The sequence below is a fragment of the Erpetoichthys calabaricus genome, chromosome 10 (genome assembly GCF_900747795.2).
Source record: "Erpetoichthys calabaricus chromosome 10, fErpCal1.3, whole genome shotgun sequence".
NCBI classification, from domain to species: Eukaryota; Metazoa; Chordata; class Cladistia; order Polypteriformes; family Polypteridae; genus Erpetoichthys; species Erpetoichthys calabaricus.
Window position 1 is genome coordinate 42,063,902 of NC_041403.2, and position 16,779 is coordinate 42,080,680.

At 40.1% G+C, this 16,779-nt stretch overlaps 1 protein-coding gene across 2 annotated transcripts in view; it reads right to left on the bottom strand.

Moving 5' to 3' along the window:
- abca4b (ATP-binding cassette, sub-family A (ABC1), member 4b) overlaps positions 1–16,779 on the bottom strand; it is a 325,020-nt gene that overhangs the window by 109,268 nt on the left and 198,973 nt on the right. For both annotated transcript variants that reach the window (XM_051933275.1, XM_051933274.1), the window contains exons 23-25: positions 10,376–10,513; positions 8,182–8,372; positions 606–717 (exon numbers count right to left, since the gene is read on the bottom strand). In XM_051933275.1, the coding sequence (XP_051789235.1) occupies positions 606–717; positions 8,182–8,372; positions 10,376–10,513 (441 nt within the window). The remainder of the gene's footprint in view (positions 1–605; positions 718–8,181; positions 8,373–10,375; positions 10,514–16,779) is intronic.

A 16,779-nucleotide genomic window follows, 5' to 3' on the forward strand; every position in this document is an offset into this window, starting at 1 on the left:
ACAACCCTGAAATCAGTGCCAGTCCATATTGGATAAACTCAAGCACACTTACATCACTCATATCAGTACAGTTAAGAGACACCAGTTAACACAGTATGCATGTTTTAGATCAGCCTTTGATGAGCATCCATAGAAAAGCCCAAGGAGATACAGAGAGAACATGTAAACTTCACATATACAATAACCAGAACAGGACTAGTACCCAGGTCTCTAGACATGTGGGCCAGCTTCCTTAACCATATTACATTTTTTGATTAACCCTTGTTTTATAATGGTTCTTTCTTCGTATGTCCATCTCAAATTACCTTTTAAATAAACTTTAAAGGTTTGGCTTCTTTGTCACATGAATTGGCTACAGAGTGCCATGCAGACCCTACAAACTACAGTACCTGAGGAAGCAGTCCATTAACATGAGCGTACCACTAGTGCTCAAACAGACGTTCAAGCACAATTTGTGAACTGACAGCACTACTTGTAACCACCATTCATTAGTGTTGCTTAATTGTTTATCATCCCAGAAATAAATTTTCATTTTTTATACACATTGATACTACAATTTATATATTCAGAACATTATGCAATACATTAGCTCTTCTTTAGCTTACCATCTAGCTCCTGTTCAAAACTTGGATCTTGACCATTTGCCTGCTGGACCTCTTTGAACTTAGTGCAAGTAGAACAAGTGCAGGAACATTCGGAGTCACAACCACAGTCATTCTAGTTTATGAGAGAATTAAAAGAAAAGAAAGACAGAACTGAAATGATGCAAGTGTGGAAGTAACTGTAAAATTGCAGTGCAGTGGTTAACACTGTGCTCACTCATTCATTGTGCAGAGTTTGTACGTTCTCTCCTGCATCATGTGCGTTTTTCTTCAGTTTTTCTACCTACTGCCATGATATTGCCAGGGCTTCATCTCTGAACTCAATTTCCTATATTTTAATTTGTTAACTTCCCAATCATAACAGTTTATTGCTGTTACTTCTCTTAGAGATACTTTTTATTGTCATTGTAATGCAAACAATGGACATTTGCAAGGCAACAGTGCTCTAATAGAATAATAAAATACACAATATAACATAAAACAATACAAAATACACTGTAACAGGTAATACAGGGTTGTAAAATGCTAAATACAAAATACAATAGAAACTTAAAAATTGATACCAATATAGTAAAATACTTATAACCATTGTCACACATGTGCACCTGGTGACCACCTTCGACGCTCGACTGAGGTAAGTAATACCACTCTGGGATCAAGAGGTTGTGCTAATGTTCACATTTTCTTCTCTTTCACCTGCAGCTCTAAGAAGCTGCCCAGTGAGGATGCCTAGTCCCACCTACAATGTCCAGAACAAGCTCCACCCATTCCAGGCGCAGCACTCTGAATCAGGACGGCCCCCAGAAGGTGGCAAATCATTTGGACATGGCCTTTGACAGTGACAGAGCTCCTATGCAAATTACTTAACTGCTTATTGAAAATGTAACATTGGGCTGCTGCACCCAACATTATTGTTGTGTCTTAGTGCAACTGTTATCGTCTTTCCTTTGTTTATTAGAAGGGGCACTATCCGGGTGAGCCCCTTCTAATAAACAAAGGAAAGACTCTCACCTTGTGGTCTGTCACTCCTGGACACCTGATATAGGAAGAAAATAATAAAACACTGTAGTCTTATTTCACTATCATTACTTTAAAATGTTCAAAGTTTAAGCAATCCTTAAGAGCACTAGGAAGAAGGATAATGATACAGTATGTATAGTATAAGGCACTTACTATACTCAGAGCTCTTTAAGGTTTTGAGAGTGTAGACTGGAACTGAGGAAGGCTACAGCTCTTTGAAAGGAAGCCTTCCCATAATCATTTTGTGTGAGTGCAAATTGTTCTGTAATGTTTTCCAGAAGGTAAAAGAGCAAACATACAGTGTCCATGGTGTGTTGGGTCCCCAGTGATGCCACCAGCCTTCTTGTAAATGGCAAGTGCAGACATCATCCATGTTCAGTCCCAATGACCACACAGTATATCCATCCAAAGAGATAACCAAGACAAGAGTTCTGGCTGAACTGCAGAGAACCTGTGTGGGGAAACTTCCAGAAAGCCAGTCATCACTGTAACGCTCCACAAATCTGAGTTTTATGACAGAGTGGCCAGACAGAAGCCTCTTCTTAGTAAAAGACAAATTAAAGCCCACTTGGAGTTTGCAAAAAGGTACCTTAAAGAGTCTCAGAATGTGGTATAATGAAACCAAGATTAGTGTCATGTCTGGTGGAAACAAGGCACGGCTCATCACCTGTGCAATACCATTCGAGGGGTGAAGCATGCTGATGTGGAGTTGTTTCTCAGTGGCCGGGACTCAAAGAATAGACAGGGCTGAGAAAAAGTTGAGTGAAGCAAAGTACAGAAATACATTATCCTTAATAAAAACCTGCTCAAGAGCACTCTGGACCTCAGACTGAGCAGAATGTTCACCTTTAAGCAGGGCAATGGCCCCAAGTACAGAGCAAAGACAACCCAGAAGTAACTTAGGCTCAACTCTATGAATGTCCATGAGGTGCACAGTCAGAGCCAGGTTTTGAATCTTATTGAACATCTCTGGAGAGACTTGAAAATAGCTGTACACTAACAGTCTGCATCCAACTTGACAGGACTTGAGAGGATCTGCAGAAGAATGACATAAACCCCCAAAATCTAGAAGTACAAAGCTTATCTCATCATACCCAAGAAGACTCCAGGCAGTAATCTCCACCAAAAGGGCTTCATCTAAGTACAGAGGAAAGGATCTGAATACTTGTGTCATTGGAATATTTTACCTTTTTCACAGTAGTATTGTACCAACAGCTTACTCATTCTCAACTGCTAGCAGTGTACCAGACTTTGCTAATTTTATACTGATATCAATCAAAGGTACTTTAAAATGTGAGCCTCTGGCTCATGTTATTGCTACATTCAACAAACATTTAAATGAAGAGTTTTGCTGCTTACTGTTCTCTTACTCTGCAGTGTTTTCATTTCACTAAGTTTTTACCACCAGCTCATTCATCTGTACCTAATGGGGCAGGATAAGTTAAAGTTTACTAGTATCTTACAATCAATCAGATTAATTTTCCCAAGATTTCATTAGCAGCAGTTCATTCCAGTCTTGTTTTTGAGAGGTTACAGAATATCTGTATAATGCTGGGCGTACACTGTGTGATTTTTAGAAGTCATGAGCAAGCGACTATTCACACTGCACAATAGTCGTCAGTTGTACAGGGGCACAAACTGTACCAACTTGTTCAGTTTGACTGACATGCCACTTGGGTGCCCAGACAAGATATGTACATGGTGTTGCAGGAGGCTGGGGGTCAGACCCGGCCGGGATGCCTGGAAGGACCGAGAGGTGGCACATTTGTCCTCCGGGCCATGAGGGCAACCGCCCTGGATCAGAAGAGGGCCACGGAAGGGGAGCAGGGAGGCTCAAGCCTGTTGGGGCCCGTGCCCACCACCAGGGGACGCCCCGAGCCTCAGAGAGCCCGGGACACATCTACTTCCACCAGACCCATGGACGACAATCCTTCCAGGGACACCCAGAGTGATTCTGGGTGCTCTTACGTCATTTCTGCCACACAAGGAAGTGTCGTCAAGCAGAGCACCTGGAGCTCATCTGGGTAAGAATAAAAGGGGCCGCCTCCCTCCAATCAGTGAGCTGGAGTCGGGAGTGGGAGCAGGATGAAGCTCCCGTGGAGATAGGAAAAGGTGGCCCAGGGACAGTGAGAGAAAGGCCCAGGAGAAAGGTGATTGGGGCGAGGAGCACAGTGTGCTGTGCAGGACTGTGTGCAATGAAAGAGCAAGAAATAAACGTACATTTTACAAAGATGTGGTGTCTGTCTGATGGTGTCCGGGCAAGTCTCACAATGGTTGGACAGTTTTTATCAGGTTAAAAAAAATGATGGCCACAGGCTTATTAAAATGTCAACAAAGAAAAGAGCTGTGTTCCTGAATTTTGCCGTACTGTGCCATGAATGTAAAAATAAAGGAAACAGGAGAAACCAGACATGTGGGTGGTTGAGGCATGGACAAATATCAGCCTGCTTTTTTATAGTGAGAATTAGAGTTGCATGGTCTATGCAATTCACCGTTGTGTGTATTTATTTTGGATTCTTCCAGTTCCTAAGATGCCTTTGTCATTGGCCATTTAGTTGTTTGTGTGCTGCTATTTGATATTGACATTTTAAAATCAAAAAATGTGATTTCATGACAGCAGCAATACCCAATATAGAATATTATACTGTGAGCAATGTACAATGAAATTTGATAGTGACATCTGAAAATCAGATCATGGGAAGTTCCCATTACAAGAGAGCTGAATGAAATTTCTGACTTAACAAAAATCCTTCTGATCCTACAACATTCCAGTCGTGAGAGGCAATTAGGCATCGCAAATGCAACCATACTGGATGTGAAACGATGACCAAAGAAGATGAAATTTGGGCCGACTCGGCTACTACAAACTGGGCTTAAAATTATGTGTATGTTCGGCATAAGACCAGCAGGTACATTTACTTACAACATTTATGATACAATTGGTGACGTTTCTTTTGGTTTTCCAATTGGAGCACAGGGAGGTCAAGTTACTTGCTTAGGGTCACACAGGGTCAGTAGCAGGATTTGAACCCACAACCTCAGGGTTTGCAGTCCAAAGCTTTAACCACTACACCACACAGTGTACTGTTCTCCAACTGCATATTGCTCTCCTTTGCAGCAGCTTTCATGTTCATTCACTCATCCATTAGTACTAGGACTGGATCAGTAATACCTTGGTAGTCTCATACTAATAAATCAAACATTCTTTACATTTTGTTGGCTCAACTCATTCATTATTCTTGTTATGTACATTACATTTAGTCAGGTGGACAACATAAATACATATACCATTTTTCAAATTAAAAACGTAATGAAATTGTTACAGATATATTTAACCTTTGAGAAGCAAGTGATCTGATGAACAAAAAAAGAGCTATTTACAAAGACAGTACAGCTGCTATGTCAAATGAGATTTTGAAAAGAGCAGAATCTATGATTCCAAGAAATAATAAAATAACTGTGAGAGGTCAAGCTTTTAGTTACAGGGCTCCGAAGCTGTAAAATGATCTGCCTGCTATCATAAGAGGTGCCCCTTCAGTCTCAGCTTTTAAAGCCAAGCTGAAGGCCTACTACATTAGTGTAGCATACCCTGACTAGAGCTGCTGATTAGCCCTGCATACTGCATTTCTGTTTGTCATTTGTAATGAAATATAAGTATCACAATATTTTTAAATCGTTGCTAACCCTCCCCTATTCTGTTTCTCTTTCTGATATCTGGATGTGGCACTTGGTGCCACTGCTCTATTACCAGGCTGCGTTCTTGCATAGGGAAAAGTCATCCTTAAATAAAGGAGCGTTGGAATCATCGGATGGAAAGATTCTTTCATCAGATTGAATGGCCAGCACAGCCTCCACTATAGAAAACCCAGGTGCAGGTAGGCAGCCAGTTGGCTGAGGTCTCCAGTACTGTGACTTTATTTTTGACTTTCTCTTTTACAATTTTAATCTCCACCATTGTCAAATGGCCATATTTCATCAATTCATTAACTGATGGATAGTGTTGGATACCATTTATGTTAAATCAGTTTCCACCTTGATCTTTGTGTGTATTAACAAATCTGTATTTATATGTGTACCAGTTGTGTATTAAATAATTTGTATAATCTATTCTTATATTTAAACTGAGAATTGCTCACAGAGCTCTGTGCCTGCAATCAATGAACAGCACTATATAACAAAATGGGTTTATTGTATTGTTATTGTATCTGTGATGATATGCTGGCTCTGTGATTGGGCATTGTTCCTGTCTTACACTTGATGCTTATTGGAACAGGCTTCAGGTTTCCCACAGTTCTGCTCTGGATAAGTGGGTTTGGCAAATGGATGGGTAGATGGATGAATGGACAGTTTTTTAGCTAACCTGTACCTTTTTCTTTATATATTGTACTTCCTGTTCAATATCCAGCTGTGTGCTTACATATTAATATTTTTTACAAGAGCTGTATGTCCTGAACTGCTCTGCTTAAAAGGCCTCATTAGAAGCCTTCATAAAACGTCCAGCTCAGGATGTGTCAACTAAATTGGAAAACACCCTTTTTATAGGGATTGCTATTGAAAGTACAGGAACATATGAATGACTTCCTTCTGCATACCATAAGTTAATTACCTAAAGATTAATACAGACAGTCAATAAATACCTTGAGACTGAGTTATTTGTATTGTTTATAACATGTTTTTTGGATAATGATTAACATTTCACACTGTTTGCTTATAACTGATGACTTTATTTTGATCTGAGGGTATAGGTCTACTTTTTATTATGTTCTTTATGATTGATTTGTATCGGACTGATAAATATAGTGGAACACATTTCTTCTTTTTGTACTCATTAACTGCATTGCCTTATTCAAATAGGTAGATACACACAAACTAATAATGGAGCCTAAAACAAATACTTTGAACCTCTAAAGCAAATGCATTCACAGCAAAGTTGCTTTAAGAGTGACTGATCTCGCTCCAAGTTTTTATTTCCCACTCTTTTTTTTTTTACACTTTCACCATTTGTTTTCCTGGCATAATCTTCACTGCCCCCTTCATTTTAGTACTGCCAGTTATTTCTCCATAAAACAAAAAAACGCTGACTAATGCAAACCACACAGACTCCTACTCATCACACAACCACAAGACATCCATAACTTGACTGACCTGAATTCTAAGCTTTGTATTCCACTTACTACTTCATTTATGTTTTATCCCGTCTCTTTGTGCATATTTTTTACCTTTCATTTTTCTTAATAAACATGTAGCTGGGATAGACTTAAGGTCCAGCACAAGTCTGGCTGGATGGATGGCCACTAATATATATCTATTCATTTTCTGAACCTACTTTATCCAACATAGTGTCTCTGAAAAGAAAAAAGGGTCACAAGGCAGGACAGGCCCTTGAACAGGCGATCAGTTTGTGTAGGCCATGCTAGCAAACACCTGGGCAATTCAGTCTTTGCCTGTTTTTGGATACTGTCAGAAAAGTGATGTGAACACAGGAAAAAATATGAGACCTCCATCTGAGTACCATGAGGTGCAAATGCCAGCTACTGCAGTGCTATACATCCCTAAAAAAGCATTTTATTACATAATGTAATTGCATTTTAATAATTATTTAATTTTGCTTGACAATTTGCATTTGCTTTTTCGCAATATATCCTAATGACATTTACTAAATGCAATTATTTTATAATATGAAGTTAAATAGATCATTTTAATTACCTTCAGAACATAAAAATGTTTGGTTCATATCACATGATTATCATTTTTTTATTTGTCTTAAAAAAGAAAACTCTGAAAAGCATTTATGGGTTTATGTTCCTACAAAATTTTCATCAGAAGTGATTAAAAAAGCAAATTAAATGTTAGGTTAAATAGTAAAAACTGAATATAAATCAAGTGACATCATGTTCAGAATATATAACACACTAGTGATGCTGTACCTGAACTATTGTGTGCAGTTCTGGCCACAACAGTACAGGAAAGACATAGCAGCACTTGAAGCTGTGAAGAGGAGACAACTCGATGCATTCCAGAAGTTAAGGACATGTCCTACTCTGACAGACTCAGGGAATTAAATCTGTTTAGTCTCGAGCAGAGGAGACCCAGTGGGGACCTAATACAGATCTTCAAAATCCTCAAAGGCACTGATAAAGCAGGATCAGCAGCATTCTTTCAACTTGAACCACATACTCTAGGATACCAGTGGAAATGAATGGCAAGTGCATTTTGGACTGAAGCCACACATCTTTACACATAGAGTTGTGGGAATCTGGACAAACTGCTTAGACATGTAGAGGTGAGATATTGGGACATATTAGCTATTAGCTAAACTCACAAGCCTGATGGACTGAATGGCTTCCTCTCGTTTATCAAATTTCTTACGTTCTAACACAAAATGTAAAAATGGGACATCACTACACCTAAAATTATGAAATCCCCAGAACTGAATCATTCTGACTTTAAATACAGAAGAATTTCATCAGACCTGTTTGAATTAACCCCCTCAATGTAGAATTAATTGTTGAATACATAAAACATTTATATTAGTCATAACAAACTGCTTTAAAGCTACCTCATATGCAGTCTTCTTTTTGACAGTCTTCATTTTGCGAACAAGAGTGAGATAGAATCCAATACCGAAGCAGTTTTTCAGGAACAATGGAGACCCACAACAAAGTAATTTCCCTTTGGAGATAATGGCCACTCGATCCCCAAGGAGATCTGCTTCATCCATGTGGTGCGTTGACAGAATGATCGTTCTCCCTGGAAATGAAAATAAATGAGAATTTATTGTGATAAATGCTTATTAGGCTCGAATCCACTATTTCATCCCTTTTCTGACCCATTCACTCCATTTTTGTTAAACGCTGCCACAGGCTATGCAGGCAGCACTTGGTTCAAGGCAGGAGCCAACCCTGAATGATCCTCCTTTCCAATGTATTACATACTTATTCACTCACTCAGTCAAACCAGGTTAATCTAAAAATGATAGGAACCAAACCTTCATGTCTTTAATCTATGCACCGAACACAGGTAAGGTCAGGTTGGGGAGCATTCACTGGTACAGTGCGTTGCCGCACCCACCACATGACGAAACAGCTCAGAATCCTGGTTGGCAACCCACAGGCAGATATGCAGTCCAGTCCTGTCCCACCTTCCAGAAATGACCCTCTATCTGCTGCAGCCAGGTGTTACGTGGGCATCCCCTTGGCCTAGTCCACCTGCACGGGCCCTCAACAATGAGGATCCTGCAAACCGGATCACCCTCGGGAAATTGCGTCACATGTCTGTAATGCCGTAACTGACACCCCCTCACAATGCAGGTAATGTGCCTCATTCAGGACTCTGTGAGCAACCACTCATTTGACTCAAAGTTAAACCAGCGGTATCCAAGGATTGTCATAAGAGACACAGTACCAAAGGAGTCCAGTCTTTGACTCAGGCTACTGGATAGCGTCCATGTTTCGCAGTCATATAGTAAGACAGGAAGTACTAGGACTCTAAAGACTTGGACCTTCGTCCTTTTGCATAGATATCAGGAGTGCCACACACCCCTTTCCAGCAACCTCATGACCCCCCATGCTCTCCCAGTCCATCTACTGACTTCATAGGAAGAGTAACCAGAGGCATGAATGTCATTGCTGAGGTAAGTAAACCTCTTGACAAGGTGGACACTCTCTCCGCAGACAGACACACTGCTGATGACTGTGACCAAGAGGTTGAAGGCCTGGTTTACTGACCTGAACACAGGGAAATGAGAAAAAAAACAAAACATGGAGACAGAGGGAATGTGCAGACTGCTTACATATGTTGCCTAGGCACTGGAGTTCAACTCAGGGCTCTGAAATATTGCTAATAATCTTGCAACAATATTGCTGAACAAAAATGTAATGCCACCTAATATTTCTATAAATTTTGTAATCTGCGTGAATTAATCATACTGGACATGTTTCTACAAATTAGGAAATGTGTAATCAAATCATCTTGATAAAAATTCATTAACATCTCTTCCAGGCTGCATTATTTTCTCACACGAGGCACTAAGTTTGACATGCTGGTCTAAGTTCATTCATGCTTCAGACAGAATATAGTTTTCAAAAATAATATAATACAGACATACTGCCTGAGGCAATGTTATAGCTGCAGCACCCAGCGTATTCTCCAATAAAATGTTCATTTTAATATAACATGACTTTTAGGACATCCTCAAAATGCCATAAAGTGTAAAAGTACATGAGCATAACTGATGCACCTCCATGCTTTGGTAGATGTGCATAAAATACTTTGCAAATAATGCAATATTTCCATCCATCCATCCATTTTCCAACCCGCTGAATCCGAACACAGGGTCACGGGGGTCTGCTGGAGCCAATCCCAGCCAACACAGGGCACAAGGCAGGAACCAATCCCGGGCAGGGTGCCAACCCACCACAGGACACACACAAACACACCCACACATCAAGCACACACTAGGGCCAATTTAGAATCGCCAATCCACCTAACCTGCATGTCTTTGGACTGTGGGACGAAACCGGAGCGCCCGGAGGAAACCCATGGAGACACAGGGAGAACATGCAAACTCCACGCAGGTAGGTCTCCCAGGTCTCCCAACTGCGAGGCAGCAGCGCTACCCACTGCGCCACCGTGCCGCCCACAATATTTCCTGAATGTTTACACTATGCATAAATGAATATCAACATATAATTTATAAATAATAGAAACAATGTAGCATCAGTGACATGCTATACTGAAGAAGATGGAATTACCTGATCGGTATTTAAGTAGCAGGTCCCAGATGGATCGCCTTGAATAGGGATCAACACCAGAAGTGGGTTCATCCAAAATGACCACCTTTGAGCCTCCAACAAAGGCCATAGCAACAGATAACTTCCTTTGCATACCACCTGAAACAATTTCAGTTTAAATTAAAGCACATGCAGTTATATTTAAAATCCATTAAGCAATAATAATGTTTCAAATAAGTCTTTGATAAGCAGTGGGAATGAAAAGCAGACACTTCAGTATTTGTGGCACCCAACACGAGGCCTGATAAACCCTCCGACTGATGAACAGCATCAGTTTCTCAGAGATCACTGTAAGTGCCTTTGGTCCTTGCCATACTGTTACCACAAACCTGAACACCAGACTGAACTGCCAAAGAACCAGTCTTTTTATAGAGGATATACTGTAGCCCTTCCTGGCCATCAGCTGATCAAGTGCACTTGACTAGCAACACCTTTGTTAGTTGCCTTCTTAACTGATATGGAAGCTGTAAGGGTGTATTTACTTTTCCATACATGGTTGTTTTTTTACATTTTTGCTGAATAAATAATGGAAAAGTGAAATGTGTTGTTGGCAACCTGCAATTAGATTTATTTACACCAAGGCCTTGGCGAGGACTAGTTTGTAAAACTCTACACCTCAAAGAAGGAAGAGGCTGTGCTGGGATTTTCACATCACTGTGTGTTATGAATACTGTATATCGGCAGCTAAGAAAAGATTCTAAGCTATCACAGTCCAAAATTACAGTACACTTAAGAAAGGAAAGGACAACCGGGGTGTTAGTCACATTATTTCCATTTCAAAGCTATTGGGGACAATGCCTCCATTTATACTTGAAAGTAGATCCACACGGGGTCCTGAATGTAAGGAAGCATACTGAGGAATTGATCCTCCTTTGTGAATTGCAGTTGGCATTGATACCAAAGCAATCATGTCACTCTGGAAAGCTCTCTTGTAGCCAGAAATGGCTGCAGTTCTCTAAGGTTTAGTCCACACTATCATGGATAAATGTGAACATGCTATTTTCATTTTAAACGTTTTCCATCCACACTCGCATTTTCTGATCAGTATGAAGAGGGGAGATGCTGGGTATGTTGGGAGGAGGATGCTGGGGTTGGAGCTGCCAGGTAGGGGGAGTGGAGGAGGGCCTGGGAAAGGGTTTGTGGATGTGGTGGGTGAGGACATGAGGGTGGTGGGTTGTGGCAAGGCAGGATGCGGAGGACAGGGGGAGATGGAAGAAGATGGTCTGCTGTGGCAAACCCTAATGGAAGCATCCAAAAGAAGAAGAAGACCCTAAAAGTTTTTCATGTACACTGAAATACCAAACACACCTAAATCTTGCCTATTGGGAATTCATGGCCCATCAGTCAGCCTGAACTCAATTTAACTCAACTTAAAGTTTATTTTCCCATATAGGGGAATTCATTTAGTTTGTGCATCAACAATAAAATTACATAGACATTGGTTCTGAATACAAAAAGACAAGGAAGAAGAAATGCAGTATAAAGAACCACATATATGAGGTGAGACACAAAAATAACGGACTGGGCTTGCGGCTTTCCATGAAAACCATCTGGAGGCCGGCCGGACGTGAATCATAGAACTATATCCCCTCCTACACACCCTCTTAAACCGCCGACCGGCTAGGTACACCATGTGAATAGCCCAGTCAGTGTTTGTACAACAATCACTACACGAGTTGCTGCGATAATGTTGTGTGAAAAAATTGAACAGTGAATCAATATCAAATTTCTCACAAATTTTCTCTTTTTCCATAAAGCAGTTTTTGATTGACAAAAACATTCCTGTCCTCGATCATCCTCCCTATTCGCCCGATTGAGCTCCCTGTGATTTTTACTTGTTCCCGAAAATCAAAAGCGACCTGAAGAAAACACATTTTTCTTCAATGGGTGATGTGAAGACAAAAATGGCAAGCCTGTTGAAGAGCCTCAAGCAAGAAGACTTCCAGCACTGTTTCAATCAATAGAAGATATGTATGGAGCGGGGTAGAGATCGGGACGGGAAGTATATAGAAGGGGACAATGTTTAGAATGCTGTAATTCATCAAGAATTTTTTTTTTTTTTTTTACTAATCCGGTTATTTTTGTGTCTTACCTCGTATCTGAACACCGACATGCATGCATATATTAAACAGTCATACATACATATACAAACACACCACTTTATACCCATTTATATAATGGCTTATATGACTCTGCCATGTCAGAGCTGGACGTGTATTTCATTTAGTTACCTGTTCTCATTAAACAATATAATTGCTGAGGGTATAAATGATCTCTTATATCTGGATGTTCTGATTCGATACTGTAAGAGTCTGTTTAACACACAGAGCTAAAATTCAATTTACAGTGTTGTTGGGTGTGTGAGATTGTTGAGGATTTGATGGAATTTTTTAAGAACCAGGTCCTCATGTAGCTGTTGCACTAATTTTTGTTTCTTCCCAGTGTCCCTACTTGTTGCTTTAATCAGACACTGGAGTTTGACTTTGTCTTGAACTTGCATGTTGCCAGGGCCATCTTACAAGCATCATAGGCCCATGTGCAATGTAGTGTGCTGGGGCTCCTGTTTTTATAGCAAAACAAAAACATACATAGGCGTCAGAAACATTGTGGGCCCCTATGCTCCTGGAGCCCACAGCCAGTGCCCATTGTGCCCATACATTAAGATGGCCCTGCTTGATGTTTTCAAAGACACAGATTTAGCTAAAGAAAAGAACATTCCACAGAATGAATAAGTAAAACATGCAGAGAATTTGGCAGTTCACCCAAAAGTATTTCAATCTACACAAGAAAAACAAACTTTTCTGGAAATTATTAGCAGTATCCAAAGCATTTTGATTGCATCATAATTGGTTATCAATCTCCACCTCTAAATATTTGCAGGACGTAACACATTTCACAAGTTTGCCATTTATTTCCAAAAATTGAAACTCTGTCTTTCCTAAAATCAATAATCATATTTTTTATTACAATGTGTGGACACCAGGGGGCGTACAGCTCCCCAAATCCCTGACCCATCAAACACAGAGCCGAAGTTCAGAACAGCACACATTTAATTCAGTAGAGAAGTGCTTTTCCCACAGCAGCACAGTACAAAGCACCAAGCATAATAAATACACAGTCTATTTTTTCTCCTTCTTTTTCTCCTTTCTCTTTTGTCTCTCTCATCACCTCCACTCCTCCAGCATGCTTTGTTCACCTCCTTTAGATGTCTGAATGAAGTGAGGCAGCGCCCTTTATAGAGCACCCAGAAGTGCTTCCAGATGTTCCATAATCTCCTTCCAGCCGCACTTCTGGGTGTGGTGGCAGCCCAACAGAGGAAGGCTCTGCCATTCTCCATGTGCCCTCTAGCAGTGGCCATGAGCCTCAGCAGGGTTGAGCTTCCATGCTCCAAACCTGTGGCACCATAGCAAGCCAGTGGGGCTGCCTTCTGTCATCCTGTGGGAGGTATTGCCCCATGCAAGCTCCTTCAACCCAGTCCTTACATTATGAAGACAATTCCGGCCGGGTGGGAGTCCTGGTTGTCCGTTACAAAGGACATTTTTAGAGCACCATTTGGTAGCCTTCCACATCTTTGTTAAAATGCTGACTGGACAGAGTGCCATCCCCTAAAAACCCCGCCACGTCTGTGTCATCTGCATTTTTATAAAGCCCAGCACTCATCTGTATATAAAGTGTACTGTAAATCAAAATGGACTTCTTTGACTAGTCAGACGATGAAGTGCAACTGCTTCTAAAGGTTACGAGAGAGCATAAGGTTGCCAAAACCTTGGAAAATATAGACTGAGAGGCCTGCTAAAATAAATACTGTATATGAGTATTTCAAGATGCAGTACTCATCAGCTAAAGCCAAGACATTAGGAAAGGCCAATCCTGAAAGCAAAGTTGAGCTCAAAAAGGGAATTATCAGAACAATGCATTCAAAAAATATCTGTTTTCCCGGTCAGTACTGCTATGCGAGACCTGCTGTTTTCAAGCGTACACATTTTGGAGATCATTTTCAAAATGATACAGTTTCAGTGGTTAAAAATGCCATTTTAGTATGGAAAGAAGTATTACATGAATAAAAAATATGTGTTTTCTAATGTATGTTTGCTGGTGTGGATTGGTATTTGTCTGACATAATTAATGTTCAATTAAAATCTGTACTGAACATCATTGCTTGAAATATTGAACAGATGGAATCCTTCTCATTAGCCTGATTCTGGTCCCTGGCCTAAGTGGAAAGTGGAATAATGGTCACAACTTGAATACTCTCACACAAGTAAATGTATGTGTCTGGTGTGACACACAGCCTGGTTGTTATAGAATATCATCTCATTTTAGGAAGAGCTCCTCCCAGGACCATGTCTTTGAGGCCTTTATTTGACTGACTCCAGTGGATCTATTAAGCTTTAACTGTATGACATTATGTAGCAGGTTGGGTTACAGAATAAGAGGAAGTCCTCAGCCTATTGCTGTTATAATCCCTTGGAGGTTGAATAAGGTGATGCGAATGACATCAACAGGAGAGGCAAAAACTAAAGTCAAGGAGGCAGGCATCATTCTTTATAATGGGAGACAGGAGAACATGCACTGACCTTTCAAGAACACAAACCAAACAAGTAGAGAAAGAAATAAGTATCATATTAACACTAAATTCTACTTGGAAGTACCTTTCTGCTCTTTTTAATGACAAGAGGTATAGCAAAAAAGCAGAACAGTGCAGAAAAAAAGTCAATGACCAGAAAAAGGGTAAGAATGCCAAAGAACAGTAAAAATAATAATTGTTAACAGCATAAAATCAAAGTCAGGAATAAACAAGCAGAAAGTCCTTTCACAATCTGGATTTTATCCCCCCTAAATAACAAAGCATAGATTTGCTTTGTTTTAAAAATTGATTCCAATATATTAATGTACATGTCACCCTACCACCCTCTATTAAAGAAACCCAGTAATGATAACATGTGAAACAACACTGGTGAGCACAAGGTTGGCAAATGGCGGAGTTAAAAACACAAATAGCCACCATCATTAAAATGCATTAAAATTGTAGTGTGATAACATCACTGCCACAGCGATAAAAAATGAACAAGTGCACAAAAATTAATAATTAATTACATTCATTTTCCAAACTCACTGTATCCTAAGAAGGGTCGTGAGGAAGCTGGAGCCTTACCCAGCAAGCATAGGGAGAAAGGGCAGGACCAATCACTGGACAGGGCACCAGTCCCTGGCATAATAAGGTAAAATTTGTGCAAAAATAGAATCCCAATTTGTTTTTGTCGTGTTTTGACTATTTTTGCACTTTCTGTGGTTAGTTTGGGTTCCATTGTTTTTTTTAAGCACTGAAGAACCCAAATCTAATTTTCACAATCAGAGTGTTATTCTATAGGTTGGAATTATTTACTACCTTACTATACTGCTGTGTGGTTTCATGTACACTTTCTATGCTGTTGCTATACTGGAGTGCCATGAGTGTGCAGCAAATGACTTCATATGTGGCCACATAAAGACTGTTGCTGTGCACTTGCTAAGTATTAGAAATCATGGACAGAACTTTCAAACCTTAGTGATCTTTTTTTGTTTGGTGATTGCAGGTAAACCATTTAGTGTTCTGATATTTTCCATATAAAGGTTTAGTTTAGAGACTGACAGCAAATAAGATTGATCTTCTGGTTTCGACTTATCTGCACTCTTGACTACATCTCATCTTCTGCTGCCTTATTCAGTCCATCCTGCCTCACGCCATAAAGGTCAGTATATCCAGACAGCCAAAACAAATTTAGTTTTGACAATGGCCACTACTCAGTTCACTTATATTTACTACTTTTAGTTCATGGTCTGATTTGGTTAGTATTTTATCCTTCTAGTTTCTTCTATTGCATCTTAAAAATGTTAGGAAATTAAGGCACTTTTTAAATAAACAGGATTCTGAGAAACTAATTCATGCATTTATCTCTAGTAGGATTGACTACTGCAATGCGGTGTTCACTGGATGTTCAAACTATTCTTTATACAGCCTCCAGTTAATCCAAAATGCGGCTGCGAGAATTATTACAAGAACAAGAAAATACGAACACATAACTCCAGTTCTTAAATCCCTACACTGGCTCCCGGTTAAGTTTAGGGCAGATTTCAAAATCCTTCTTTTAACATATAAAGCATTAAATGGTCGAGGTCCGGCTTACTTGTCTGAACTTATCATGACTTACAAACCTGAGCGCACATTAAGATCTCAAGATGCCGGTCTGCTTATGATTCCAAGGATTAATAAAATAACAGTGGGAGGTCGAGCTTTTAGTTACAGGGCCCCTAAACTGTGGAATGGTCTGCCTGCAACTATAAGAGATGCACCTTCGGTCTCAGCTTTTAAATCCCGGCTGAAG